This window comes from Oncorhynchus gorbuscha, linkage group LG14 (genome assembly GCF_021184085.1).
Source record: "Oncorhynchus gorbuscha isolate QuinsamMale2020 ecotype Even-year linkage group LG14, OgorEven_v1.0, whole genome shotgun sequence".
NCBI classification, from domain to species: Eukaryota; Metazoa; Chordata; class Actinopteri; order Salmoniformes; family Salmonidae; genus Oncorhynchus; species Oncorhynchus gorbuscha.
In genome coordinates, this window is record NC_060186.1 from 69,449,595 (window position 1) to 69,477,564 (window position 27,970).

At 41.6% G+C, this 27,970-nt stretch overlaps 1 protein-coding gene and 1 long non-coding RNA gene across 5 annotated transcripts in view; one reads left to right on the plus strand and one right to left on the minus strand.

Annotated features, from left to right (window-relative positions):
• On the plus strand, window positions 1-20,235 carry LOC123995348. Of its 3 annotated transcripts, none has more exons than XR_006831815.1 (4): window positions 1-141; window positions 5,554-5,757; window positions 15,303-17,968; window positions 18,105-20,235. It is a non-coding gene; the product is annotated as an uncharacterized LOC123995348 (long non-coding RNA). The 3 variants fall into 3 exon arrangements; XR_006831816.1 differs by having other exon boundaries at window positions 5,554-5,753; XR_006831817.1 differs by lacking the exon at window positions 1-141 and adding an exon at window positions 149-331.
• Window positions 16,389-27,970, minus strand: part of LOC123995347 (AN1-type zinc finger protein 3-like) — a 16,209-nt gene continuing 4,627 nt past the window's right edge. Inside the window, exons 4-7 of one of the 2 annotated variants that reach the window (XM_046298898.1) lie at window positions 26,823-27,029; window positions 18,370-18,438; window positions 18,112-18,288; window positions 16,389-17,998 (exon numbers count right to left, since the gene is read on the minus strand). In XM_046298898.1, the coding sequence (XP_046154854.1) occupies window positions 17,844-17,998; window positions 18,112-18,288; window positions 18,370-18,438; window positions 26,823-27,029 (608 nt within the window). In that variant the 3' untranslated portion in view covers window positions 16,389-17,843. The remainder of the gene's footprint in view (window positions 17,999-18,111; window positions 18,289-18,369; window positions 18,439-26,822; window positions 27,030-27,970) is intronic. The other variant, XM_046298899.1, reaches the window with a different exon arrangement.

The window sequence follows — 27,970 nt, forward strand, 5'->3', positions numbered from 1 at the left end:
TACAGTCTGTGGAACAGCTGTGACAGAACAATAAAGGTGACGCGACATCGACAGGGTCGACGACAAAAACAAGGGGGAAATACAACGAAGCAGGTTTTAACATTCTTGTAAACACAGAACTCCGAAAAGCACAGATTCACGGTGAGAAAAAGTTGGGTATGCGATGTGTCTTCGACATCAACATACATGATGGCTTTGTATTATAAGGTTAGCTAGACATAATAGATTCATACCATGCGCTTGCACAGGAGTTGAACAGGCTTCCTGTTTAGATTAAGCCACTGCAGAGTCGGCGCGAGATATGGCTCGGAAAAAGTACCACAGTCCAGAGGTGAGAAATGCGTTGTACTTCGAATTGTCCCATTATACCAACTGTTACACCAAGGACGGCTAGTTTTTAAATGACAGAAATACACTTTCTTTAGAAAATGTGGTGTGTTTCCTAGCTTATCTTAAAATATTTATAGTTGAGAAATAAATTAGTGGCAGTGACTGCAGAATTCATGGTCAGAGATGGGTAGTAACTCGTTACAAGTAATGCATTACATGTACTTAGATACATTTGAGGTACTAGTACTTTTCTTTTACTAATGTCATTTCTAAAGGAAGTAACTTAACTCGTTACATTTTACCAAATAATTTCAGTTGAATATATTTATATTATATCATTGTTGTCAGATGGAAATCACATTGAATGATGTTATTTTATTAATCGATACAATTGGTTCTCCTATGTGTCTGTATGAACATGTCACAACCCCTTGACCAATGAAATGTATTTAAAATAGAACGTCATCTCAAGTCCGTTGGCTCTCGTTGTCGTCAACCCCCCTTTAATTACCGTCTGCCTTTCTAATATTATATATTTCTGGAGTAAAATAAGTATTTCTCGGATGTACTTTTGCTGTTGAAATTGTGTTTTGATGTGAGTGCAAATGAAATGGCTAGGAAGCTAACTAGATTGTAAGCACATGTTATATAATGAAAAATCTCAGGAAGCTTTTTGTGCCATATTTGTTTATTTTATTTACAGCGTGTAGCGACAGAACCGAGGGGGGGGGGGGGGGAGAATGAAGTGGAAAGGAACGGTTCGGAAAATAATTACAATGGAGCGTAAATGAGTTTCTTTTTCCTAACGTAGTTAAGCCAAAACCACACCCATTATCCAATGGGAGCGTTCGACTACGCGTGGCGCAAGCGCATGGTATGACTAAGCGTGGCATTCCAATTTAAGGATGGAAAGTGTAGTTTAACAATTAGCTGCCTATTATTATCATGTTTGGTAACGTTTGCCCATGTTTTTATATTCAGAGTTTCAATGAGTTGTAAAATGTCTCAACTCTGAATTCCCGCAATTGAAGGTCAGCTAAATTTAACTAGACTACTTAAAAAAAATATATGTATTTTTTTTATTAACAACAAATCAATACATAAATCACATGAGGGAACACAAGCATACATAGATTACAAACAATAGACAATTAAGCTAGGGGGTACAATAGTACATTACAATTACACAAGGACCTTAAGGGACATGCATATACTTACAATTCTAACAGCTTTTTTTCTAGTAGAGCATTTAACCGTCTTAAAATACAGTTAAATTTATTTTCTTAGGGTACGAAAATGTGGTTTTCTGTTTGTAAATTTACATTTGTGTATATGAAATTTGGCCAAAAGAATAATGAAATGAATTACATACAAATGTTTCCGTTTATTTCTATTGTATGTAAAGAATCCAAACAGCATATCTCTCATGCATACAATGCCAAAAAAGATGCAAAACTGTTTCTGGGTGGTCATTACAAAAGGAGCAATTTGAGTTGATGTTTTCCTTAAACTTCTTCATATAGTGGTTGGCAGGATAATGTTTATGAATACTTTTAAAGGAAACATTCTTAATTTTGTTAACAAGTAGGTATGTGTGTGGCAATATCCAATTTGTTTTCCAACAGATATTATCAATAAATCCATTCCAATAAGGCATGACATAAGGTATAGATACAACATCCTGCTGAAACAAGGATCGTATCGCTCTGTTGTTGAATGGACCAAAAGAAAAACAAATCCTTCCTACTGATGAGTCAACAGGGTCAATAGAAGGTAGGCTCTGAGGGTCAGGTCTTGACATGTTCCCGAATAACATAGCAACACCTGAGGGAATGGCATCTAAAACAATCGCAAAATCTTTAGGTGTTACAGGGACCTTGTAAAGTGATAAGAATTCTTTCTAACTGAGTAAAAGACCCTCTGGATTTACCAGTTGGCTCACCAATAGGATATTATTTCAGAACCAATATTCTAAAAACAAAGAGGTATTTTTATACAATATATCCCGATTATTCCATATATAATGTCTGTGTGGAGAAAAATTGTGTTTATAAATTAAGGACCATGACAAGCGAACCTGCCGATGAAAAGCAGAAAGTTTCACTGGAACTTTGTCAATATTATAATTGCAAAACAACATGAAGTTAAGGCCACCAAAAGTAGAGAAGACATGAGGAATAAAATTACAGATAGAAGTGGGTCTTCTTAGGAATTGTTTTATCCAATTGATCTTAAAATTATTATTTAAAGTAGTAAAGTCCAGAAAATTCAGTCCACCATACTCATAAGTGTTCATTACAACAGCTTTCCTAATGTAATGGGTATGGTTTCTCCACAGAAAGTTGAAAAGCATCTGGTCTATTTCCTTGCTTATTTTACTGTCAAAATCTAAAGGTAGAGCACAATATGTTAGTCTAGAGATACCTTCAGCCTTGGTTATTAGGACTCTACCTTTTTAAAGATAAGTCCCTCTGTAGCCATTGATTTAGTTTCTTCTGTTTTTTTTTAAATAAGAGGGTTAAAATTTAGTAAGCCTCTAGACTTCTGATCCTTTAATGGTTATGCCTAAATATGTAAGTTCTTCTTTTACTGGAATACCATGATATGAAGGTGTCACACAATATTTGACAACTATGAGTTCACATTTATTAATGTTAAGATATGGACCAGACACTTTGGAAAAGGATTGTATCACATTGATCGATATGGGAATTTGGTTAGCGTCATTCAGAAAAAGTGTAGTATCGTCAGCCAGCTGGCTTATAATAATTTCTTTACCAGCTATGGAAATACCTTGTACAGGACTATTATTTAAAGAATTTGCAAGAAGTTGGGTGATTAATAAAAACAGGTACAGAGAGATAGGACAACCTTGCCTAATTCCTCTCTTTAACTCAAATCTAGGTGAGGTGCAATATTTCAATTTGATAGAGCTGTTACCATTTGCATAGAGAGTCTTAATAGCCTTACAGAAAAAATCCCCAAAGCCAAGTCTCTCAAGGGAGTGGAAGAGAAACTGATGCTCTACTGTGTCAAATGCTTTAAAAAAATCTAAAAATAATATGAAGCTATCCTCAGTTATTAGGTCTGAGTAGTCAAGTATGTCTAATACTAGTCTGACATTGTTAGAAATATATCTGTTCCTCATGAAGCCAGACTGTGTTTCATCAATGATTGCATCCAGAACTTCTTTAATTATTTTTGCAAGTAGTAAGGCTAATATCTTATAGTCATTATTAAGAAGACAAATTGGATGCCAGTTATCGATGAGCAGCACTTATTTTTTAGGCTTAGGTATCAGTGTTATTAACCCCTGACTCATTGTAGGAGGGAGAACATTGTTTTTAATACTCTCTAAAAAGACTTCAAATAGGAAGGTAGCTACTTGTTCAGAAAATAATTTGTAAAATGCTGATGTAATTCCATCAACACCTGGTGATTTATTGTTCTTTAGATGTTTGATAGACTCTATAATCTCTTCAACTTTGATGGGTTCATCACACTGTTTAGATTCTATATCACTGATAGTGAACATTATTCAGTGAGTTAAAAAACATATCTGTGGATTCCTGACTACTACTACTAGACTACTTCATCTTAAGGATCCGACTGAAATTTTGCGCCACGTGATATTCACTTCCGGACTTGGAGAGCGTCCGTCTTTCTTTTTCCCCAACACAGTTAAGCCAAAACCACGCCCCGTTATTCAGATAGGCAATCTACAATGCTATGAGCGCTCCAAGTCCGTAAGTGAATATCACGTTGTGTGAAATTTCAGCCCCTGATTAATAACATTTGCCCTTGTATTTCAATATTTGAAAAATATAATGATTAGCTAATAAATATGAAAAATTATGAATAATAAGCATAATTACACTTTCCATCCTTACATTGGAAGACCACTGTCTCTGTGCCGATGGCCTGTGAGCGAGAACGCTAGCTAGCCAATGGGAGCATAGTAGAACAAAAGATGAGTTAACTATGGCAATTGATACAGTATCTGCACGGTTTGATTATTTATTACTTACGTGATTCTTACCTTGATGTTTAATTCCATGCTGAATTTGTCTGATTTGCATACTAGTAACAGGATTGATAGTGAAATGTCAATATTGATTGTTGGTTGGCTGTTGAAACACTTACCTGATCCTTGTTGATTTAAAAAAAATTAAGAATGAAATATCCACATCACAATTGGTTTAAATCTTTTTAGTACGCATTCACCATCACAAGTAATTGAAATTCTATTGTTAAATTCATTTTCATTAATGTTATTGAAATTGTGAAATTATTCAAATGTTTTAAGTTCTGTTTTATGAAATTGCGCACATTGATAGATAGTCAACTTTTAATAATTTAAACTGTACAGCCTACCTGTGATGAGGACATCTGAAAGATGATGCTGTTAGGCTTAAATAATACATGCATGTCTATTCATTTGCAGTAAGTTATAAAAAAAAATGTTAGCTGTCACTCACAATTTACCATAGGATGTAAAACATGACCAAACTACATTTGTAACTAGTACTTAATTCATTTTCTGACTGGATACTTTTTTACTCTTACTTGAGTAATTTCTAGTGATATGAAGTACGTACATAGTACTTTAAAGTGTTTATTGAAGTATTTATACTTCCCCAAAACATCACTGCTCTAGAGGAGATCTGCATGGAGGAATGGGCCAAAATACCAGCAACAGTGTGTGAAAACCTTGTGAAGACTTACAGAAATCGTTTGACCTCTGTCATTGCCAACAAAGGGTATATAACAAATTATTGAGATAAACTTTTGTTATTGACCAAATACTTATTTTCCACCATAATTTGCAAATAAATTAATAAAAAATCCTACAATGTGATTTTCGGGATTTTTCTTCTTCTCATTTTGTCTGTCATAGTTGAAGTGTACCTATGATGAAAATTACAGGCCTCTCTCATCTATTTAAGGTGGAGAACTTGCACAATTGGTGGCTGACTAAATATTTTTTGCCCCACTGTATATGTGTCTTTGTGAGTAATTATCTTCTGTGAACCAGGCCCGTAATCATTAGCCTAAACAGTTGCAAAACAAGTTTCTATTGGACAAATTCGGGTAGGTCGCTCCCTGTTTTGTTTGCTTCCTATGAGCCATCCCCACCTCACTGCTCTCCTCAGCTGCTGTGTGTGAATGAGTCATACATAACTTTCCATTTTTTTTTTATATAGATTTTTTTTTCTTCTGAAGGTTGGTCACTGCTGACAACACCACTATGGGAAGGATCTTCCTGGACCACATCGGTGGAACATGCCTGTTCTCCTGCACCACTTGTGACACCATCCTGACCAACCGCTCAGAGCTCATCTCCACAAGCTTCACCGGCACAATGGGCCGAGCCTTCCACTTCACCATGATGAGCCCGGTGATAGTCTACTACTCCTACTACAGTAGGTACGCTACATGACCAAATACATGTGGACACCTGCTCGTCGAACATCGCATTCCAAAATCATGGGCATTAATATGGAATTGGTCCCCCCTTAGCTGCTATAACAGCCTCCACTCTTCTGGGAAGGCTTTCCACTAGATGTTGGAACATTGCTGCGGGGACTTGCTTCCATTCAGCCACAAGAACATTAGTTAGGTCCGGATCTGATGTTGGGCGATTTGGCCTAGCTTGCAGTCTGCATTCCAATTCATCCAAAAGGTGTAGTAAGATGGGGTTGAGGTCAGGGCTCTTGTGCAGCCCAGTCAAGTTCTTCCACACCGATCTTGACAAACAATTTCTGTATGGACCTCACTTTGTCCACGGGGCATTGTCATGCTGAAACAAAGGGCCTTACCCAAACTGTTGCCGCAAAGTTGGAAGCACAGAATCTGCTACAATGTCATTGTATGCTGTAGCGTTAAGCTTTCCCTTCACCAGAACTAAGGGTCCTAGTCCAAAGCATGAAAAACAGCCCCAGACCATTATTCCTCCTCCACCAAACTTTACAGTTGGCACTATGCATTGCGGCAGGTAGCATTCTCCTGGCATCCGCCAAACCCAGATTAGTCCGTTGGACTGCCAGATTGTGAAGTGTGATTCATCACTGCTCCAGAGTCCAATGGCGGTCAGCTTTACAACACTCCAGCCGATGCTTGGCATTGTGCATGGTGATCTTAGGCTTGTGTGCTGCTGCTCGGCCTTGGCAACCCATTTAAGGACACTCTCGACGAACAGTTCTTGTGCTGACATTGCTTCCAGAGGTAGTTGGAACTCGGTAGTGAGTGTTGCAACCAAGCACAGACGATTTTTACGCTCTGCGCTTCAGCACTCTGCGGTCCCATTCTGTGAGCTTGTGGGTCCTAACACTTCACAGCTGAGCCGTTGTTTCTCCTAGACGTTTCCACTTCACAATAACAGCACTTACAGTTGACCGGGGCAGTAGCAAGGCAGAAATTTGACAACCTGACTTGTTGGAAAAGTGGCATCCGTTGATGGTGCCACGTTGAGTCACTGAGCTCTTCAGTAAGGCCATTCTACTGCCAATGTTTGTCTATGGAGATTGCATGGCTGTGTGCTCGATTTTATACACCTGTCAGCAACGGTGTGGCTGAATTAGCAGAATCCACTAATTTGAAGGGGTGTCCACATACAGTGCATTCGGAAAGTATTCAGACCCCTCCACTTTTTCCACATTTTCTTACATTAGACTTATTCTAAAATGATGGAGGGGGGAAAAACAATCTACACACAATAACCCATAATGACAAAGCGAAAACAAACTTTTTGTTAAACTATGAAAAATAAAAACATACCTTAGTTAAGTATTCAGACCCTTTGCTATGAGACTCGAAATTGAACTCAAGTGCGTCCTGTTTCTATTGATCATCCTTGAGATGTTTCTTCAACTTGGAGTCCACCTGTGGTAAATTCAATTGATTGGACATGATTTGGAAATGCACATGCCTGTCTATATAAGGTCCCACAGTTGACTGTGCATGTCAGAGCAAAAACCAAGCCATGAGGTGGAAGGATTTGTCTGAGCTCTGAGACAAGTTGGTGTCGATGCACAGATATTGGGAAGCATGCCAAAAAATGTCTGCAGCATTGAAGATCCCCAAGAACACAGTGGCCTCAACCCTTTTAAATGTTTATAAGTTTGGAACCACCAAGACTATTCCTAAAGCTGGCTGCCAGGCCAAACTGAGCAATTGGGTGACAAGGGCCTTGGTTAGGGAGGTGACCAAGAACCCGATAGTCATTCTGACAGAGCTCCAGAATTGCTCTTTGGGAATGGGATAACCTTCCTGAAGGACAACCATCTCGGCAGCACTCCACCATTCAGGCTGTTATGGTAGAGTGGCCAGACGAAAGCCACTCCTCAGTAAAAGGCACATGACAGCCTGCTTGGAGTTTACCAAAAGACACGTAAAGGACAGACAAAGAGAAACAAGATTCTCTGGTCTGATGAAAACAAGATCAAACTCTTTGGCCTAAATGCCAAGTGTCACGTCTGGAGGAAACCTGGTGCCATCACTATGGTAAAGCATGGTGGTGGCAGCATCATGCTGTGGGTATGTTTTTCAGGGACAAGGAGACTAGTCAGGGTCGAGGGAAATATGAACGGAGCAAAGTACAGAGATCCTTGACAAAAACCTGCTCCAGAGTGCTCAGGACCTCAGCCTGGGGCGAAGGTTCACCTACCAACAGGACAACGACACTATGCACACAGCCAAGACAACGCAGGAGTGGCTTCGGGACAAGTTTCAATGTCCTTGAGTGGCCCAGCCAGAGCCTGGACTTGAACCCGGTCTAACATTTCTGGAGAGACCCGAAAATAGCTGTGCAGCAACACTCCCCATCCAATCTGACAGCGCTCGAGAGGATCTGCAGAAAAGAATAGGAGAAACTCCCCAAATACAGGTGTACCAAGCTTATAGTTTCAAACCCAAGACTAAACGATGTAATCGCTGCCAAAGGTGACTCAACAAAGTACTAAGTAAAGGGTTTGAATACTTAGGTAGATGTGATATTTCAGTTTATTATTTTTAATACATTAGCACAAATGGTAAAGTAACAGTTTTTGCTTTGTCATTATGGGGTAGTGTGTGTGTGTGTGTATATTGATGAGGGGGGAAAAACTTTCTGAATGCACTGTACTTTTGTATGTTTTTATATATATATATATATATTTTTTTAAACATTTCAGTCATTTAGCTGAAATTTGTATCCAGAGCGACTTACAGTTCATCTTAAGATAGCTAGGTGGGACAACCACATGCCACAGTCATAGAAAGTAAGGAGGGGGGGTGTCACATGCAAGTGTTTTGTTGTTGTTATTAATATTTCTTCAGGGGGGGTCAAGGTGAGTAGGAGGATTATTTAAGATATGGTTTGAAGAGGTTTCAGATGTTTTAGGAAGATGGGCAGGGACTCTGCTGTCCTAGCTTCAGGGGGAAGCTGGTTCCACTATTGGGGTGCTGTTTGCAGAGAACGTCAGGGTGTTGTTCAGGGTCACGCCAAGGTTCTTTGCACTTTGGGAGGGCGACACTGGAGTTGTCAACCAGGATGGAGAGGTCATAGCAATCAAATCAAATGTATTTATATAGCCCTTCGTACATCAGCTGATATCTCAGTGCTGTACAGAAACCCAGCCTAAATTCCCATAGCAATGATAGTAGAGACCATGTGAGGATATGACGGAGCAGAGTGACTTGGTGTATTTAGAGGAGAGGGCCTAGAACTGAACCCTGGGGGACACCAGTAGTGAGAGTACGTGGTGCAGACACAGATCCTCTCCATGTCAACTGGTAGGAGAGGCCTACTAGGTAGGATGCAATCCAAGAGTGTGCAGAGCCTGAGACGTCAGCCCTGAGAAGGTGGAGAGGAGGATCTGATGGTTCCAGGTTTTGAAGGCAGCAGATGGATCTAGGAGGATGAGAACAGAGGAGGGAGAGTCAGGAGGGTGAACCTGGATCAGGTTGTCAGTCAATTTACCAGGGTAGTTACAAACAGCACAGGAAATAAGTGATCAAACATGTATTGATCACATTTTTTACTAACGCTGCAGATATTTGCTTTAAAAGCAGAATCCAAATCCATAGGATGTAGTGATCACAATATAATATCCATATCTAGGAAAACCAAAGTTCCAAAGGCTGGGACTAATATAGTGAATAAGAGGTTACACAATAAGTTTTGTAGTGATTCATATGTTGATGATGTAAAGAATATTTTCTGGTCTGTGGTGTGTAATGAGGAGCAACCAGATGCTGCTGGTCTGTGGTGTGTAATGAGGAGCAACCAGGTGCTGCACTTGATGCATTTATGAAACTATTTATTCCAGTTAGTAATAAGCACCCACCCATTAGGAAAATTACTGTATAAACTGTTAAATCCCCTTGGATTGATGAGGAATTGAAAAATTGTATGGTTGCGAGGGATGAGGCAAAAGGTCTGGCAGCCCAACTAATTGGCAAGTGTACTGCAAATTTAAGAAATCATGTGACTAAACAAGATAAACTACACTATGAAACAAATGATGTAAAGAATGAATTGTGGCACATACAAAGCCAACTCGGCTCCTTCATTTATTGAATCAGATGGCTCATTCATCACAAAGCCCACTGATATTGCAAACTAATTTAATACATTTCTCATTGGCAAGATAAGCAAACTTAGTGATGACATGCCGGCAACAAACACTGACACTACACATCCAAGTATATTGGACCAAATGATGAAAGACAAGAATTATACTTTTGAATTTCGTAAAGTCAGGGTGGAAGGCAATTTTTTCACCTCTATCAATAATGACAAGCCACCAGGTTTTGACAATCTAGATGGAAAATTAATCAGGATAATGGGAGACTATATTGCACCCCTATTTGCCACATATTCAATTTAAGCCTACTAGAGAGTGTGTGTGCCCTCAGGCCTGGGGGGGGGTTAAAGTAATTCTGCTACCCAAGAATAGTAAAGCTGGCTCAAATAGCTGACCAATCAGCCTGTTACCAACCCTCAGTAAACTTCTGGATTTTTTTTGTTCTTGACCAGATACAATGCTATTTTACAGTAAACAAATTGACAACTGAATTTCAGCATGCTTATAGGGAAGGGCACTCAACAAGCATAGCACTTAAACAAATAACTGATGATTGGCTGATAAAATGATTGTGGGGGCTGTCTTGTTAGACTTCAGTGCAGCTTTTGACATTATTGATCATAGTCTGCTGCTGGAAAAAATGTGTTATGGCTTTACACCCCCTTTACACAATCTCTATTGCACTCCAGACTGCCCTTTCCCACATGGACAAAAGGAACACTTATGTGAGAATGCTATTCATTGTGCATGCTCAGTCCCTTCCTGTACTCCCTGTTCACCCAAGACTGCATGGCTAGGCACGACTACAACACCATCATTAAGTTTGCAGATGACACAACAGTGGTAGGCCTGATCACTGACGACGATGAGACAGCTTATAGGGAGGAGGTCAGAGACCTGGCCGGGTGGTGCCAGAATAACAACCTATCCCTCAACGTAACCAAGACTAAGGAGATGATTGTGAACTATAGGAAAAGGAGGACCGAGCACTCCCCCATTCTCATCGACGGGTAGTGGAGCAGGTTGAGAGCTTCAAGTTCCTTGGTGTCCAAATCAACAACAAAATTGAACAGTCCAAACACACCAAGACAGTCCTGAAGAGGGCACGACAAAGCTTATTCCCCCTCAGGAAACTAAAAAGATTTGGCATGGGTCCTGAGATCCTCAAAAGGTTCTACAACTGCAACATTGAGAGCATCCTCCTGACTGGTTGCATCACTGCCTGGTACGGCAATTGCTCGGCCTCTGACCGCAAGGCACTACAGAGGGTAGTGCGTACGCCCCAGTACATCACTGGGGCTAAGCTGCCGACCATCCAGGACCTCTACACCAGGCGGTGTCAGAGGAAGGCCCTAAACATGGTCGAAGACCCCAGACACCCCAGTCATAATAGACTGTTCTCTCTACTATCGCATGGCAAGCGGTACCGGAGTGCCAAGTCTAGGACAAAAAGGCTTCTCAACAGTTTTTTACCCCCAAGCCATAAGACTCCTGAACAGGTAATCAAATGGCTATCTGGACTATTTGCATTGTGCTGCCCCCCCCCCTCCACATACTACCTCAATCAGCCTGACTAACCGGTGTCTGTATGTAGCCTCAATACTTTATATAGCCTGTCTTTTTACTGTTGTTTTATTTCTTTACTTACCTAACAACTTTTTTGCTCTTGGTTAGAGCCTGTAAGTAAGCATTTCACTGTAAGGTCTACAACTGTTTACTTGTCACGTGGCAACTGTTTACTTGATTTGATAATGTGGATAAGAGTTAGTTGAAGTCGAAAGTTTACATACACTTAGGCTGGAGTCATTAAAACTCGTTTTTCAACCACACCACAAATTTCTTGTTAACAAACTATAGTTTTGGCAAGTCGGTTAGGACATCTACTTTGTGCATGACACAAGTAATTTTTCCAACAATTGTTTACAGACAGATTATTTCACTTAATTCGCTCTATCACAATTCCAGTGGGTCAGAAGTAGGTACCACGTTCATCTGTACAAACAATAGTACGCAGGTATAAACACCATGGGACCACACAGCTGTCATACTGCTCAGGAAGGAGACACGTTCTGTCTCCTAGAGATGAACATACTTTGGTACGAAAAGTGCAAATCAATCCCAGAACAACAACAAAGGACCTTGTGAAGATGCTGGAGGAAACAGGTACAAAAGTATCTTTTTCCACAGTAAAATGAGCCCTATATCGACAACCTGATCGGCCACTCGGCAAGGAAGAAGCTACTGCTCCAAAACTGCCATAAAAAGCCAGACTACGGTTTGCAACTGCACATGGGGACAAAGAGTGTACTTTTTGGAGGAAGGTCCTCTGGTCTGATGAAACAAAAATAGAACTGCTTGGCCATAATGACCACTTATGTTTGGAGGAAAAAGAGGGAGGCTTGTAAGACAAAGAACACTACCCCAACCGTGAAGCACGGGGGGTGGTAGCATCATGTTGTGGGGTTGCTTTTTTGCAGGAGGGACTGGTGCACTTCACAAAATAGATGGCACCATGAGGATGGAAAATTATATGGATATATTGAAGCAACATCTCAAGACATCAGTCAGGAAGTTAAATCTTGGTTGCAAATGGGTCTTTCAAATGGACAATGACCCCCCCCCCCCCCCCAAGCATGCTTCCAAAGTTGGGGCAAAATTGCTTAAGGACAACAAAGTCAAGGTATTGGAGTGGCCATCACAAAGCCTGACCTCAATCCTATAGAAAATGTGTAGGCAGAACTGAAAAGCATGTGTGAGCAAGGAGGCCTACAAACCCGACTCAGTTACACCAATGTGTGACCCAAGTTTAACTATTTAAAGGCAATGCAACCAAATACATATTGAGTGTATGTAAACTTCTGACCCACTGGGAATGCGATGAAAGAAATAAAAGCTAAAATAAATAATTCTCTCTACTATTATTCTGACATTTCACATTCATAGCCCTACCTTATGAAAACCCAAATCTCACATTTTATCCCATCACAAATAATTTCATATTCAAACATTTAAATTGAACAACAATTCCATGTGAATCCGATAACTCTGATGTGTAGACTTTCCACTGTAGAGTTTGTCATCTTATCATTTGTGAGAATGTCTCAGATGACAACCGAACTGACATCATATTCATTAAGTACCACCGCATATATTCAATTGGTCGGATTACCAGAATATAGTTCATTTGCCCCCACCTTCTGATGTTCCCAGAATCTCTGTTAACCAAAGGGTTTGCAAATGTAACATCAGTAGGGTAGAGAGAGGAAAAGGGGGGGGGGGGGGAGAGTTATTTATGACTGTCATAAACCTACCCCCAGGCCAACGTCATGACAATGGTTTGACCTTGAGAGATGCAGAGAGTGCTGCCCAATCTGAGCCGCTTCACCGTAGCATCCATCATCTGGACGTTCCAAAATGAGAATGGGCACAGTTCAAGTCGGAAGTTTACATACACCTTAACCAAATACATTTAAACTCAGTTTTTCACAATTCCTGTCATATAATCCCAGTAAAAATTTCCCTGTTTTAGGTCAGTTAGGATCACCACTTTATTTTAAGAATGTGAAATGTCAGAATAATAGTAGAAAGTATGATTTTATTTCAGCTTTTTTTATGTCATCACATTCCTAGTCGGTCAGAAGTTTCCATACACTCAATTAGTATTTGGTAGCATTGCCTTTAAATTGTTTAATTTGGGTCAAATGTTTCGGTAGCCTTCCACAAGCTTTTTTGGCCCATTCCTCCTGACAGAGCTGGTGTAACTGAGTCAGGTTTGTAGGCCTCCTTGCTCGCACACACTTTCAGTCTGCCCACAAATGTTCTATGGTATTGAGGTCAGGGCTTTGTGATGGCCACTCCAATACCTTGACTTTGTCTTTAAGCCATTTTGCCACAACTTTGGAAGTATGCTTGGGGTCATTGTCCATTTGGAAGACCCATTTGGAACCAAACATTTACTTCCTGACTGATGTCTTGAGACGATGCTTCATTATTTCCACAGTTTTCCACCCTCATGATGCCATCTATTTTGTGAAGTGCACCAGTCCCTCCTGCAGCAAAGCACCCCCACAACATGGGGGTGCAGCAAAGCATCCCCCTTTTTCCTCCAAACATAAAGATGGTCATTATGGCCAAACAGTTCCATTTTTGTTGCATTAGACCAGAGGACATTTCTCCAAAAAGTACACTCTTTGTCCCCATGTGCAGTTTCAAACCGTAGTCTGTCTTTTTTTAATGGCGGTTTTGGAGCAGTGGCTTCTTCCTTGCTGAGCGGCCATTCAGGTTATGTCGACATAGGGCTCATTTTACTGTGGATATAGATACGTTTATACCTGTTTCCTCCAGCATCTTCATGAGGTCCTTTGCTGTTGTTCTGCGATTGATTTGCACTTTTTGCACCAAAATGTTTTTCTAAGAGACAGAACACGTCTCCTTCCTGAGCGGTATGACAGCTGCATGGTCCCATGGTTTTTATACTTGCGTACTATTGTTTGTTCAGATGAACGTGGTACCTTCAGGATGAACCAGACTTGGAGGTCTACAATTGTTTTGAGGTATTGGCTGATTTCTTTTGATTTTCCCATGATGTCAAGCAAAGAGGCACTGAGTTTGAAGGTAGGCCTTGAAATACATCCACAGGTACACTGGCAATTGACTCAATGTCAATTAGCCTATCAGAAACTTCTAAAGCCATGACACCAGTTTGCCTTTTAAACAACTTGAAAAATTCCAGTCAACTTAGTGTAAGTAAACTTCTGACCCACTGGAAATGTGATACAGTGAATTATAAGTGAAATATTCTTTAAAAAAATAGTTGGAAAAATGACTTGTCATGCACAAAGTAGATGTCCTAACAGACTTGCCAAAACTATAGTTAACAAGAAATGTGGAGTGGTTGAATAACAAATCCAACCTAAGTATGTAAACATTCGACTTCAACTGTATGTACTGCAGACATTGGACCTCTACTACTTTACAGTAGTACAAAGCACAGTAAAGAAAGTAGATTAAACATTTGTTTGCCCATACAGTATGTATTAATGTATTACTGTATGTATGAAATTAGGAGCTATGCTACTTTAACATGTTTATCTTGTATACTGTTACTGTAATGTATGCTATTTTTTGTTTTTGGAGAACTGAAAGACAACCACATATTTAAATGAATAGGAGGCTGCCATTGTTCAAATGGTAGATGAAAAGAATGTGGGAAATCCAGCAACGGATGATTTGAAAACTGTCTTACATAAGTGAGCTTAGACCATAGCCCGCATTCTTAATCATGAGGCAACTGAGTCCCATTTGAAAGGATAAAACGGTACAAACAAGTAATGTACTAGTATTACACTTTTGAAACAGACTCAATGTTGCCAGTGAAATTTACTATACAGTATTCTCTCATTTCAGAGAATCATGAAGTTGGATGCAAGTCCCATCCCCCAAGAACTCCTATTCATAGATTAATTTAGCAAAGACTCGGAGAGGTAGGAACATCATTGGTCAGCGTGGGGGAAATGATACCATATGCTCAGTTATGAGCCACAATGGAGTCCTCCACTGCCATCCTTTGGATCATAACACTGCCCATCTCATTTCCTGAGCAGCAAATGTTCTAATTTGAGACAATGAGTTTCCAATCAGGCTTGCAACGGTTTACAATTCAACCCAATTGTGTTTTCAGCATGGTGGTGGTATGATCGCAAACCCCATGAACATATGGCCCTTCTCTAGGCAATGGAAGCCACCTGTGGTGACATTCCAGTTGAATCCTTGCCAGAAGATATTCTCTCTTCTCCCCCCTGGACCAAGGAGAATACCGGCTGTGATGTTGATTATCTGTGGCCGGACCAAAACAGAAATTAAATTGTTTTCAAAATGGAGTGTGTGTGTGACTTTTGACAGGTTCTTTATCTATTCCATACATTAGTGCAAATAGGCTTATTTTTCTTCCTTTACGTATGAATTTCTTTTACAGTATGCTGTTGAAATACAACTTGCACTTGTTATGTACAGAGTAACAATCTTAGTCTTTACACTGAAAGTGACAGATCACTGACATTCAGATCCTACGTTAAATTAATTTGATGTGCATCTCATTCTGAACAGGGAGCACATTTTAATTGCTGTGTTTCATTAAGCAAGATGGGGTTTGGGCACTGTTTCAGCACCTGAGATGTATTGGGAAACGAATGCCCATGATCTTGGAATGAGATGTTCAACTTCACCTTTTGAGCAGAGAAGTGGGGCAATAGAGGACATTAACAGGGAAAGGTTTTGGGCAATCCTCAAAACAAGGGCTAGATTAACACAAATCGGAAGGGTACGGGCACAGACGTATGATATTTGACTGACAAAGTAACAATACATGTCTACTTTTCACACAAGTTGTATGTAAAGTGTCAATTTTAGCTCCCCCCCCCATTACAGATATTGACAATAAGGTTTGCACTTCGTTGTTTGATGGACTCGTTAAAGATCACACAGACGACCCGCTCCTCTAATCCAGTTTAATCATCCTCAGCAAAAAGGCCAAATACAATAAGAGAAAACAAAGTTATTTTTTATACATTTAACTAAATATGCAGTGCTATGCTAGTGTGTAAGTAAATCAAAACCATATGGTTAAATACAATTTCTTTTAAGATACAGAAAGATATTAATTTCTTCCATTAGCACTCGCGAGAACAGGTCGCAAAATATCAAAATAAAACCAGCCACAACAGTACGCTCCTTTTTTGTTGTTGACCACTACATATCACTCCCTCTGTCCTTCAAATAATCCCTCGCACCAGAAGGGGACCAGTGAGAGTCGAAGGAAGCAGAGGAGAGGGGGATGGAGTGAAGAATGAGATGAGCATTGGGACCAGCACAGTCAAGTAGTGTGACTAGGGTAGGAGGAGAAAATATGGAACAGACTAGCAGTATACTACTTAGAATGAACCAACGTATCAGGCATGCATTCTAAGTGGTATTCTATTATGGCCATATGAACAGAGCCATGGTTCAAGGAGTCAGGGATTTTGTATGTACAGAAGAGGGAGTAGAGTGCATTACAAAACAGGAGCAGGAACAGCATCACTCATTCAAAGGGCAGCAGGCAGAGAAGAGCTTCTGCTTGTCTCCAGTCCATTTGTTCAGACTGATCCAACAGAGGAGCGGAGGAGGAGGTTGGCTGCAGTACAAAGGTTAGTGGTCTGGTTTGGATTCAAACCACTCTGGCAGAGACTCATAGGAACAAACACGGCCACACAACAACTGACCCAGGACCTGGGGAAAAATGTCCTCACTCAACACACAAGCCAATTCAATCCAATGCCATGCAGAGCCATTGGGCAAGGAAAAGAGAAAATAAGGTGGGGGAGTTAAAGGTCGATATCCCACCCTCCTACAACCTGAGGACTGGTCTAGGGACAGACAGGTCTATGTTCCGTTCCTTAGTGACCATTGACATAGTTGTCTTTGTCAGCAGGTTTTCACTAAGGAGCCGGTAAGGAGAGAGAGGTCAGTTTCATATAGGAAGTACTGTTGCAGACAGTCTTCTTTTGTGATCGGTGAAGCAGAGGGGAAAGAAAAAAGTGTGTGTTGCGCTATGGCGGCGCTGCTGTGTACTAAAATAAATAATCTGACCGTTCTTTCTTTACAGGGTCCTTGTTGAATCTGAAGACTGGGCGAGTTAAGGCTGTGAAAATGAACATGCGATAGTGACAGTGTGGCTCCAGAGGTTGCCGTGGTGACAGTGTCCAAGTCAGAGTCCAAACTGTCAAAACTAACAGGAGTGGATCAACAATACTCAGATCCAGAATGGTGGGGCAAATTGTGAGTCTATTTCAACCATGCTCGCTCTCCCTTCTACCCCCGCTCACTTTCCCTTCTCCCCACTCCCTCCCTCGCTCCTTTCACCCTCTCTTGAAGTGCCTAGTGTGGAGACGGGCGGTCAATGGGAGCAACTCAGGAGCACTCTTCTCCAATGCGCTGGCACGAGCGGCCCACCTTGCGGTCCAGCTTCACCATCTTGAGGACGGCCTCCTCGCGCCCACGTCCCAGGTGGTCGAACAGGCAGTCGTGCTGCTCAGGTAGACGATGCAGCATGCAGAACACGTAGCCTAGGAGAGGAAGACAGACAGAAAGAGAACAATGTTAAAATGACTGAAGTCGCAGTTAGGAGACATGAAAACTAAGGGCAGATGTGTTTGTGTTGTTCCCATGCAGTACTTACCGCAGCGACAGGAGCCCAGTTCCTGCTGTACCAGCTCCAGTTTGGTTTGGCAGCGATAGCAGCGCCGGCGGTTTTTCTGCTTGGGTCCTGGGCTAGGCTCCTCGCTAACCGCCTCCCCCTCCTCAGTGTCACCCCGTGCCCGTTTCTCCGGTGACGCCTCGCTCTCCAGCCCTGAAGCTGAAAGAACAGAAGGTTACACGGTGTCAGAGTCCAACGTACAGTTTTGCACAAACACAGGGCGCAGGAGCAAGGCTGTACCTGATTCGCAAGGACGTTTTTTGGGCGTACAGAGGGTACCTTGGGCTGTTTCTGTGCATGATAATAGTTCTGTGGAGAGAGAAAGAAAAAAAAAAAAGAAAAAAAAAGTGTAAGACAGGAAACATTCCTCATTGATCAAGAGCCCAGATGTGTGTCACCTAGACCAAGAAGCAGGGAATTAGATACAGCTTTGGAGACAAAACAATCTTGAATTTAAGACCTTGTGGCAATGTTATGTAATAAGAAGCTCAAGTAACTTCAAAATCCATATAAAAATCCTGACATGCCAAGTCTGTTTATCAACATACCCTTACATTAACATGAAGGTAACAACAAAAACACAAGATACTGCAGTTGGTTTAAAACTGGGAACCTTAAATGAAATCCTGGGAGAAGCAAGCAGATCTTAAGATAGTTGCACTGACAATGTTGCCCCACTATGCGCCCTATCTAGGCCAGGCTGAGTGCATTCATTGCCAGCAGAGTAAGACACACACAGAACCACTCCTCCAGAGGCGAAATAGAAGCAAGCCGTCAGTCCAACCTTACAGACCTCTGCCAACACAGATCATGAAATACATACAGTATATACACTGAGTGTACAAAACATTAAGAACACAGGCGCTTTCCATGATAGACACCGGGTGAAAGCTATGATCCCTTATTGAAGTCACATGTTAAGTCTACGTCAAGCAATGTAGATGAAGGAGAGGAGACCGGTTAAAGAAAGATTTTTAAGCAGAGACATGGATTGTTTTGTGCCATTCAGAGGGTGAACGGACAAGACAAAATGTTTAAGTGCCTTTGGACTGGGTATGGTAGGTGCACTGGTTTGTGTCAAGAACTGCAAAGCTGCTGGGTGGAGGTTTCCACCCTTAACAGTTTCCAGTGTGTATCAAGAATGGTCCACCACCTAAAGGACATCCAGCCAACTTAAACTGTGGGAAGCATTGGAGTCAACATGGCCAGCATCCCAGTGGAACTCTTTAGACACCTTGTAGTCCACGCCCAACAAATTGAAGTTGTTCTGAGGGCAAACTAAATATTAGGAGGGTGTTCCTAATGTTTTGTACACTAAGTGTACATTGAAAGCAAGTGGTTCCACACATGTGTGGTTACTGAGTTAATTTTGGGATGCTAATTTCTTAATTGTATTTATTTTACCAGATAAATTGACAGAACACATTTTCATTTACAGCAATAACCTGGGGAATAGCTACCGGGAGAGGGGGCGAAGGAGTCAATTGGAAGCTGGGGAAGATTAGGTGGCCATGATGGTATGAGGGCTAAATTGGGAATTTAGCCAGGACACCCGGGTTAACACTCTTGCGATGGGATTAATTTTATTTAACTAGGCAAGTCAGTTAAGAACAAATTCTTATTTACAATGACAGCCTACCCCAGCCAAACCCTAACACTAAGCCAATTGTGCGCTGCCCTATGGGACTGCCAATCACAGCCAGCTGCGATAAAGCCTGGAATCGAACCAGGGTCTGTAGTGAATGCCTCCAGTGCCTTAGACCGCTGCACCACTCAGGAGTATACCACCTGTCACTGGCTTCATCAATAAAGTGCATCGACGACGTCGTCCCCACAGTGACCGTACTAGAGGTCGAGCGACTGAATTTAACGCCGATAACGATTGGAGGACCAGAAATACAGATTTTAAAAATGGTGGATTTTTATTTAATTGTAATAATGACAATTACAACAATACTGAATTAAAATAACTTAACTTAAAATAATACATCAAATGGAACATGTTCAATTTGGTTTAAATAATGCAAAAACAAAGTGTTGGAGAAGAAAGTAAAAGTGCAATATGTGGCATGTTTGTAAGTCGCTCTGGATAAGAGCGTCTGCTAAATGACGTAAATGTAAATGTAAATGCATGTAAAAAAAGCTAACGTTTAAGTTCCTTGCTCAGAACATATGAATGCTGGTGGTTCCTTTTAACATGAGTCTTCAATATTCCCAGGATAAAAGTTTTAGGTTGTAGTTATAGGACTATTTTTCTCTATTCAATTTGTATTTCATATACCTTTGACTATTGGGATGTTCTTATAGGCACTTCAGTATTGCCAGTGTAACAGTATAGCTTCCATCCCTCTCCTCGCCCCTACCTGGGCTCGAACCAGGGACACATCGATAATCACCCTCGAAGCATCGTTACCCATCACTCCAAAAGCCTTGCAGAGCAAGAGGAACAACTACTTCAAGGTCTCAGAGCGAGTGCAACGCTATTAGCACGCACCCCGCTAACCATTTGACATCGGTTACACCAGTACACGAAAGTGTTGTTTGAATGAATGCTTACGAGTCTGCTGCTGCCTACCACCGCTCAGTCAGACTGCTCTATCAAATCATGGACTTAATTATAATAAACACAGAAATACAAGCCTTAGGTCATTAATATGGTCAAATCCGGAAACTATAATTTCTAAAACAAAATGTTTATTCTTTCAGTGAAATACGGAACAGTTCCGTATTTTATTTAACGGGTGGCATCCCTAAGTATAAATATTGCTGTTACATTGCACAACCTTCAATGTTATGTCATAATTATGTACAGTCTTTGTTTGGAAATGATCTTCACATAGTTCGCAGCAAGCCAGGTGGCCCAAACTGCTGCATATACCCAGACTCTGCTTGTACAGAACGCAAGAGAAGTGACACCATTTCCCTAGTTAAAAGAAATTCATGTTAGCGGTAAAAAAATATATACTTGTGTTTTGATTTTAAAGAAGGGCACTGATGTTTATGGTTAGGTACACATTAGTGCAACGACAGTGCTTTTTTTCACGAATGTGCTTACATCGTCACCCGTTTGGCGAAGTACAGTGCCTTGCGAAAGTATCCGCCCCCCTTGAACTTTGCGACCTTTTGCCACATTTCAGGCTTAAAACAAAGCTATAAAACTGTATTTTTTGTGAAGAATCAACAACCAGTGGGACACAATCATTTATTGGATATTTCAAACTTGTTTAACAAATCAAAAACTGAAATTGGGCGTGCAAAATGATTCAGCCCCCTTAAGTTAATACTTTACAGCGCCACCTTTTGCTGCGATTACAGCTGTAAGTCGCTTGGGGTATGTCTCTATCAGTTTTGCACATCGAGAGACTGACATTTTTTCCCATTCCTCCTTGCAAAACAGCTCGAGCTCTGAGGTTGGATGGAGAGCATTTGAACAGCAGTTTTCAGTTCTTTCCACAGATTCTCGATTGGATTCAGGTCTGGACTTTGACTTGGTCATTCCAACACCTGGATATGTTTATTTTTGAACCATTCCATTGTAGATTTTGATTTATGTTTTGGATCATTGTCTTGTTGGAAGACAAATCTCCGTCCCAGTCTCAGGTCTTTTGCAGACTCCTTCAGGTTCTCTTCCAGAATGGTCCTGTATTTGGCTCCATCCATCTTCCCATCAATTTTAACCATCTTCCCTGTCCCTGCTGAAGAAATGCAGGCCCAAACCATGATGCTGCCACCACCATGTTTGACAGTGGGGATGGTGTGTTCAGGGTGATGAGCTGTGTTGCTTTTACGCCAAACATAACATTTTGCATTATTGCCAAAAAGTTCCATTTTGGTTGCATCTGACCAGAGCACCTTCTTCCACATGTTTGGTGTGTCTCCCAGGTGGCTTGTGGAAAACTTTAAACGACACTTTTTATGGATATCTTTAAGAAATGGCTTTCTTCTTGCCACTCTTCCATAAAGGCCAGATTTGTGCAATATACGACTGATTGTTGTCCTATGGAAAGAGTCTCCCACCTCAGCTGTAGATCTCTGCAGTTCATCCAGAGTGATCATGGGCCTCTTGGCTGCATCTCTGATCAGTCTTCTCCTTGTATGAGCTGAAAGTTTAGAGGGACGGCCAGGTCTTGGTAGATTTGCAGTGGTCTGACACTCCTTCCATTTCAATATTATCGCTTGCACAGTGCTCCTTGGGATGTTTAAAGCTTGGGAAATCTTTTTGTATCCAAATCTGGCTTTAAACTTCTTCACAACAGTATCTCGGACCTGCCTGGTGTGTTCCTTGTTCTTCATGATGCTCTCTGTGCTTTTAACGGACCTCTGAGACTATCACAGTGCAGGTGCATTTATACGGAGACTTGATTACACACAGGTGGATTGTATTCATCATCATTAGTCATTTAGGTCAACATTGGATCATTCAGAGATCCTCACTGAACTTCTGGAGAGAGTTTGCTGCACTGAAAGTAAAGGGGCTGAATAATTTTGCACACCCAATTTTTCAGTTTTGGGATTTGTTAAAAAAGTTTGAAATATCCAATAAATGTCGTTCCACTTCATGATTGTGTCCCACTTGTTGTTGATTCTTCACAAAAAAATACAGTTTTATATCTTTGTTTGAAGCCTGAAATGTGGCAAAAGGTCGCAAAGTTCAAGGGGGCCGAATACTTTCGCAAGGCACTGTAGGCTGTAATTCAATGAGAAATTAACAGGCACCACATTGATTATATGCAACACAGGACAAGCTAGATAAACTAGTAATATCAACCATGTGTAGTTAACTGGTGATTATGTTAAGATTGATAGGTTTAATGCTAGCTATCAACTTACCTTGGCTTGCTGCACTCGCATAACAGGTAGTCAGCCTGCCACGCAGTATCCTCGTGGAGTGCAATGTAATCGGCCACAATCTGTGTCTAAAACTGCAGACCACTGATTGTTATGAAAACGTTAAAAATCGGCCCCAATTTTCGGCCGACTTCTAGTACGTACATATTCCAACCAGAAGTCATGGATTACAAGCAACATCTGCAATGAGCTAAAGGCTAGAGCTGCCGCTTTCAAGGAGTGGGACACTAATCCAGATGCTTAAGAAATCCCACTATGCCCTCAGAAGAACCATCAAGCAGGCAGTGTCAATACAGGACTAAGATTGAATCCTACTACGCCGGCTCTCGTCAGATGTGGCACGGCTAGCAAACTATTATGGACTACCAAGTGAAACCCAGCCGCGAGCTGCCCAGTGACACAAGCCTACCAGACGAGCTAAATTCCTTTTATGCTCGCTTCAAAGCAAGCAACACTGAAGCATGCATGAGAGCACGAGATGTTCTGGACGACTGATCACGCGCTCCTTAGCCCATGAGAGCAAGACCTTTAAACAGGCCAGCATTCACAAAGCCGCGGGGGCCAGACGGATTACCAGGACGTGTACTCTACGCATGTGTAGACCAACTGGCAAGTGTCTTCACTGACATTTTCAACTTCTCCCTGACAGAGTCTGTAATACCTACACGATTCAAACAGACCACCATAGTCCCCGTGCCCAAGAAAGCGAAAGTAACCTGTGTAAATGACTACAGTCGTGTAGCACTCACGTCGGTAACCATGAAGTGCTTTGAAAGGCTGGTCATGGCTCATATCAACACCATCTTCCCGGAAACCCTAGACTAGATATCGACAAATTAAAATCAGGCCCGATTTCAAGTTCTCTTAACAATTGGTAATCAGCATTTTTGGATGCCAATTACATTGCAATCCACGAGAAGACTGCATGGCAGGCTGACCACATGTGACATGAGTGCAGCAAGGAGCCACGGTAGGTTTCTAGTTTTTTTGTATAGCCGAAACATACAATATACTTGCACTGAAGCCGCTCAACAACTACATCATATCAGTCATCCAACAGATCCCCATTCACAGCGACACACAGAAGCATCCAGAGTCAATGCCCTGCTCAAGGGCACGTTGACAAATCTACCACCAGGCCAAAAAATGTGAACCCGAACCCTCCAAGATCTCCCCCCCAGTTCCCCCAAAAGCTGTCCCTCAACCATTTGAGGTCCCTCCCACAGCCCCCCCCCAAAAAAATATAAGAACCCCCCCCCAATGCTCCAACAACCAAGAGAATGAACTAAAGAGAAAAAATGAAAAGAGCAGGTTGCTAGCTAGCATTAAACTTATCTTATGAAAAACAATCACATAATCACTACTTAACTACACATGGTTGATATTAGGTTAAGTAGCTTGTCTTGCGTTGCATATAATCAATGCAGTGCCTGTTAATTTATCATTGAATCACAGCCTACTTCGCCAAACAGGTGATGATTTAACAAAAGCGCATTGCCGAAAAAGCACTATCGTTGCACCAATGTACCTAACCATGAACATCAATCCCTTCCTTAAAATCAATACACAAATATATATTTTTTAAACTTGCATATTTAGTTAAAATAAATTGTTAGCAGGCAATATTAACTAGAGAAATTGTGTCATTTCTCTTGCATCCATTGCACGCATGGTCAGGGTATATGCAGCAGTTTGGGCCGCCTGGTGAAGACCATTTCTTCCTTACAAAGGCCGTAATTAATTTGCCAGAATTTTACATAATTATGACATAACATTGAAGCCTGTGCAATGTAATGACTTAAATGTAAATGTAACAGCAAGATTCGATAAAATACGGAATGGTTACACATTTCACTGAAAGAATCAACGTTTTGTTTTCGAAATGATAGTTTCCGGATTTGACCATATTAATGACCTAAGGCTCGTATGTGTGTTTATTATAATTAAGTCTGATTTGATAGAGCAGTCTGACTACGGGGTGGTAGGCATCAGCATGCTCACAAGAATTCATTCAAACAGCACTGCGTTTGCCAGAAGCTCTTTGCAATGCTTGAAGCACAGAGCTGTTTATCACTTCAAGCTTATCAACTCCCGAGATTAGGCTGGCAATACGAAAGTGCCTATTAGAACATCCAATAGTCAAAGGTATATGAAATACAAATGGTAGAGAGAGAAATAGTTGACGCGTCATAATTCCTATAATAACTACAACCTAAAACTTCTTAACTGGGAATATTTAAGACTCATGTTAAAAGGAACCACCAGCTTTCATATGGTCTCATGTTCTGAGCAAGGAACCTAAACGATAGCTTTTTACAGGGTAGATATTGCACTTTTACTTTCTTCTCCAACACGGTTTTTGCATTATTTAAACTAAAATTATTTTATCTATTATATTAAGTTAAAATAAGTGTTCATTGAGTATTGCTGTAATTGTCGTTAATAATAAATATTTTTTTAAATCAGCCGATTAATCAGTATCAGCTATTTTTGGTCCTCCAATAAATCGGTATTGGTGTTAAAAATCATAATCCGTCGACCTCAATCCTAGACCTACTCCTATTCACATACCGCGCCAACAGATCACGCAATCTCAATCGCACTCAACACTGCCCTTTCCCACATGGACAAAAGGAACACCTATGTGAGAATGCTATTCATTGACTACAGCTCGGCATTCAACACCATAGTGCCCTCAAAGGTAATCACTACGCTAAGGACCCTGGGACTAAACACCTCCCTCTGCCATTGGATCCTTGACTTCCAGACGGGCTGCCCTTAGGTGTTAAGGGTAGGCAACAACACATCTGCCACACTGATCCTCAACACTGGGGCCCTTCAGGGGTACATGCTTAGTCCCCTCCTGTACTCCATTCACCCACAACTGCATGGCCCATCACAACTCCAACACCATCATTAAGTTTGCTGATGACCCAACAGTGGTAGGCCTGATCACTGACGAGAACCTATAGGGAGGTCAGAGACCTAGCAGTGTGGTGCCAGGACAACAACCTCTCCCTCAATGCGAACAAGACAAAGAAGCTGATCGTGGTCTACAGGATACAGAAAAAGGAGGGAAACTGCTTGGCATCGACCGTAGGGCGCTACAGAGGGTAGTACGAACGGAGCGGTATATCACTGTGCTTCCTGCATCTAGGACCTATATACTAGGCAGTGTCAGAGGAAGGCCCAAAGTAATTGCCAAAGAATCCAATCATCCAAGTCAGACTGTTCTCTCTGCTACTCCACCGCAAGCGGTACCAGAGAACCAGGTCTAGGTCCAAAAAGGCTCCTTAACTTCTACCCACAAGCCTGCTGAACAATGAATCAAATGGCCACCCAGACTATTTACATTGACACCCACCTCATAACACCCACCTCATAACACCCAAGCCAGCAGTAGGATGCAAGGTGGTGTCATGCATAAAAATGGTCAGTTGACCATTATCTTGGCTAGAAGATATGCGACTTTGAAAGAGATTTCAAAAAGAGCATAGGGGGTTTGAAGGGTGGGTGTGTGTGTCTGTCTCAACTCAATTTAAGTATTTAAATAAGTTCATGTAAAATACTATTCAAAACTTTTTTCCAAATACTCCTAGGATCAAACAGACCTAGGTTCAAATCTGAGTATTTCCTAATAAATTTCCAAATACTTGTATTTTCAAAAAAACATTTTTTTTTCAAATACTTCCTTCAAAATGTATATGAAAGTATTGAAATACCATAAATAGTATTTGAACCCATGTCAGATTGAATGACTGAAAATGAACTCAGCTATAGTAATTCATTCAAAGGTTCCAGAAAGTGCAACATCTCAAAACTAAGTTGTGGACCCTTCATCTTACCGTCCTGTGTATTGGATAACATGAGGACAGGGTCTTCGGTTGATGCAGATGGCTGCTCGGAGTTAATGAGTGGCGACGACAATAGGGATTGGCTACTTTTGCTGCTGCTACTACTCATCTCGCCATTGAAGACAGCCGATTGGGTACTCCCAGTGCTCGGGCTGGGTTTTGGGGCACAGTCCTCATCTGTCTGCTTCTTCTCGATATCTGAAAGAGATTAAATATAATGCTTTTTAGAGCCCCAAGCACCACATACATTGGATCTTGACAGACCAGCTGCTTCAATACATCAACACCATCATGCTGGAAACCCTAGACCCACTCCAATTCGCATACAGATGACACAATCGCACTCCACATTGCCCTTTCCCACCGGGACAAAAGGAACACCTATGTGAGAATGCTGTTCATTGACTACAGCTCAGCGTGCAACACCATAGTGCCCACGAAGTGAATCACTAAGCTAAGGACCCTGGGACTAAACACCTCCCACTGCAACTGAATCCTGGACTTCCTGATTGGCTGCCCCCCAGGAGGTAAGGGTAGGCAACAACACCTGCCATGCTGATCCTCATTACTGGGGCCACTCAGGGGTGTGTGCTTAGACCCCTCCTGTACTCCCTGTTCACCCACAAATGCATGGCCAAGCACAACTCCAACACCATCAAGTTTGCTGACGACAAGTGGTAGGCCTGATTACTGACAACGATGAGACCGCCTATAGGGAGGTCAGAGACCTGGCAGTGTGGTGCCAGGACAACAACCTCTCCCTCAATGTGAGCAAGACAAAGGAGATGATCGTGGACTATAGGAAAAGGAGGGCCGAACAGGCCCCCATTAACATAGGCGGGGATTAAGTGGAACGGGTTTGAGAGCTTAAAGCTCCTTGGTGTCCACATCACCAACAAACTATCATGGTCCAAACACACTAAGACTGTCATGAAGAGGGTACAACACCCCCCCCTCAGGAGACTGAAAAGATTTGGCATGGGTCCCCAGATCCTCAAAGTTCTACAGCTGCACCATCAAGAGCATCCTGACCGGTTGCATCGCCGCCTGGTATGGCAACTGCTCGGCATCTGACCGTAAGGCGCTCCAGAGGGTAGTGTGTACAGCTCAGAACATCACTGGGGCAAAGCTTCCCGTCA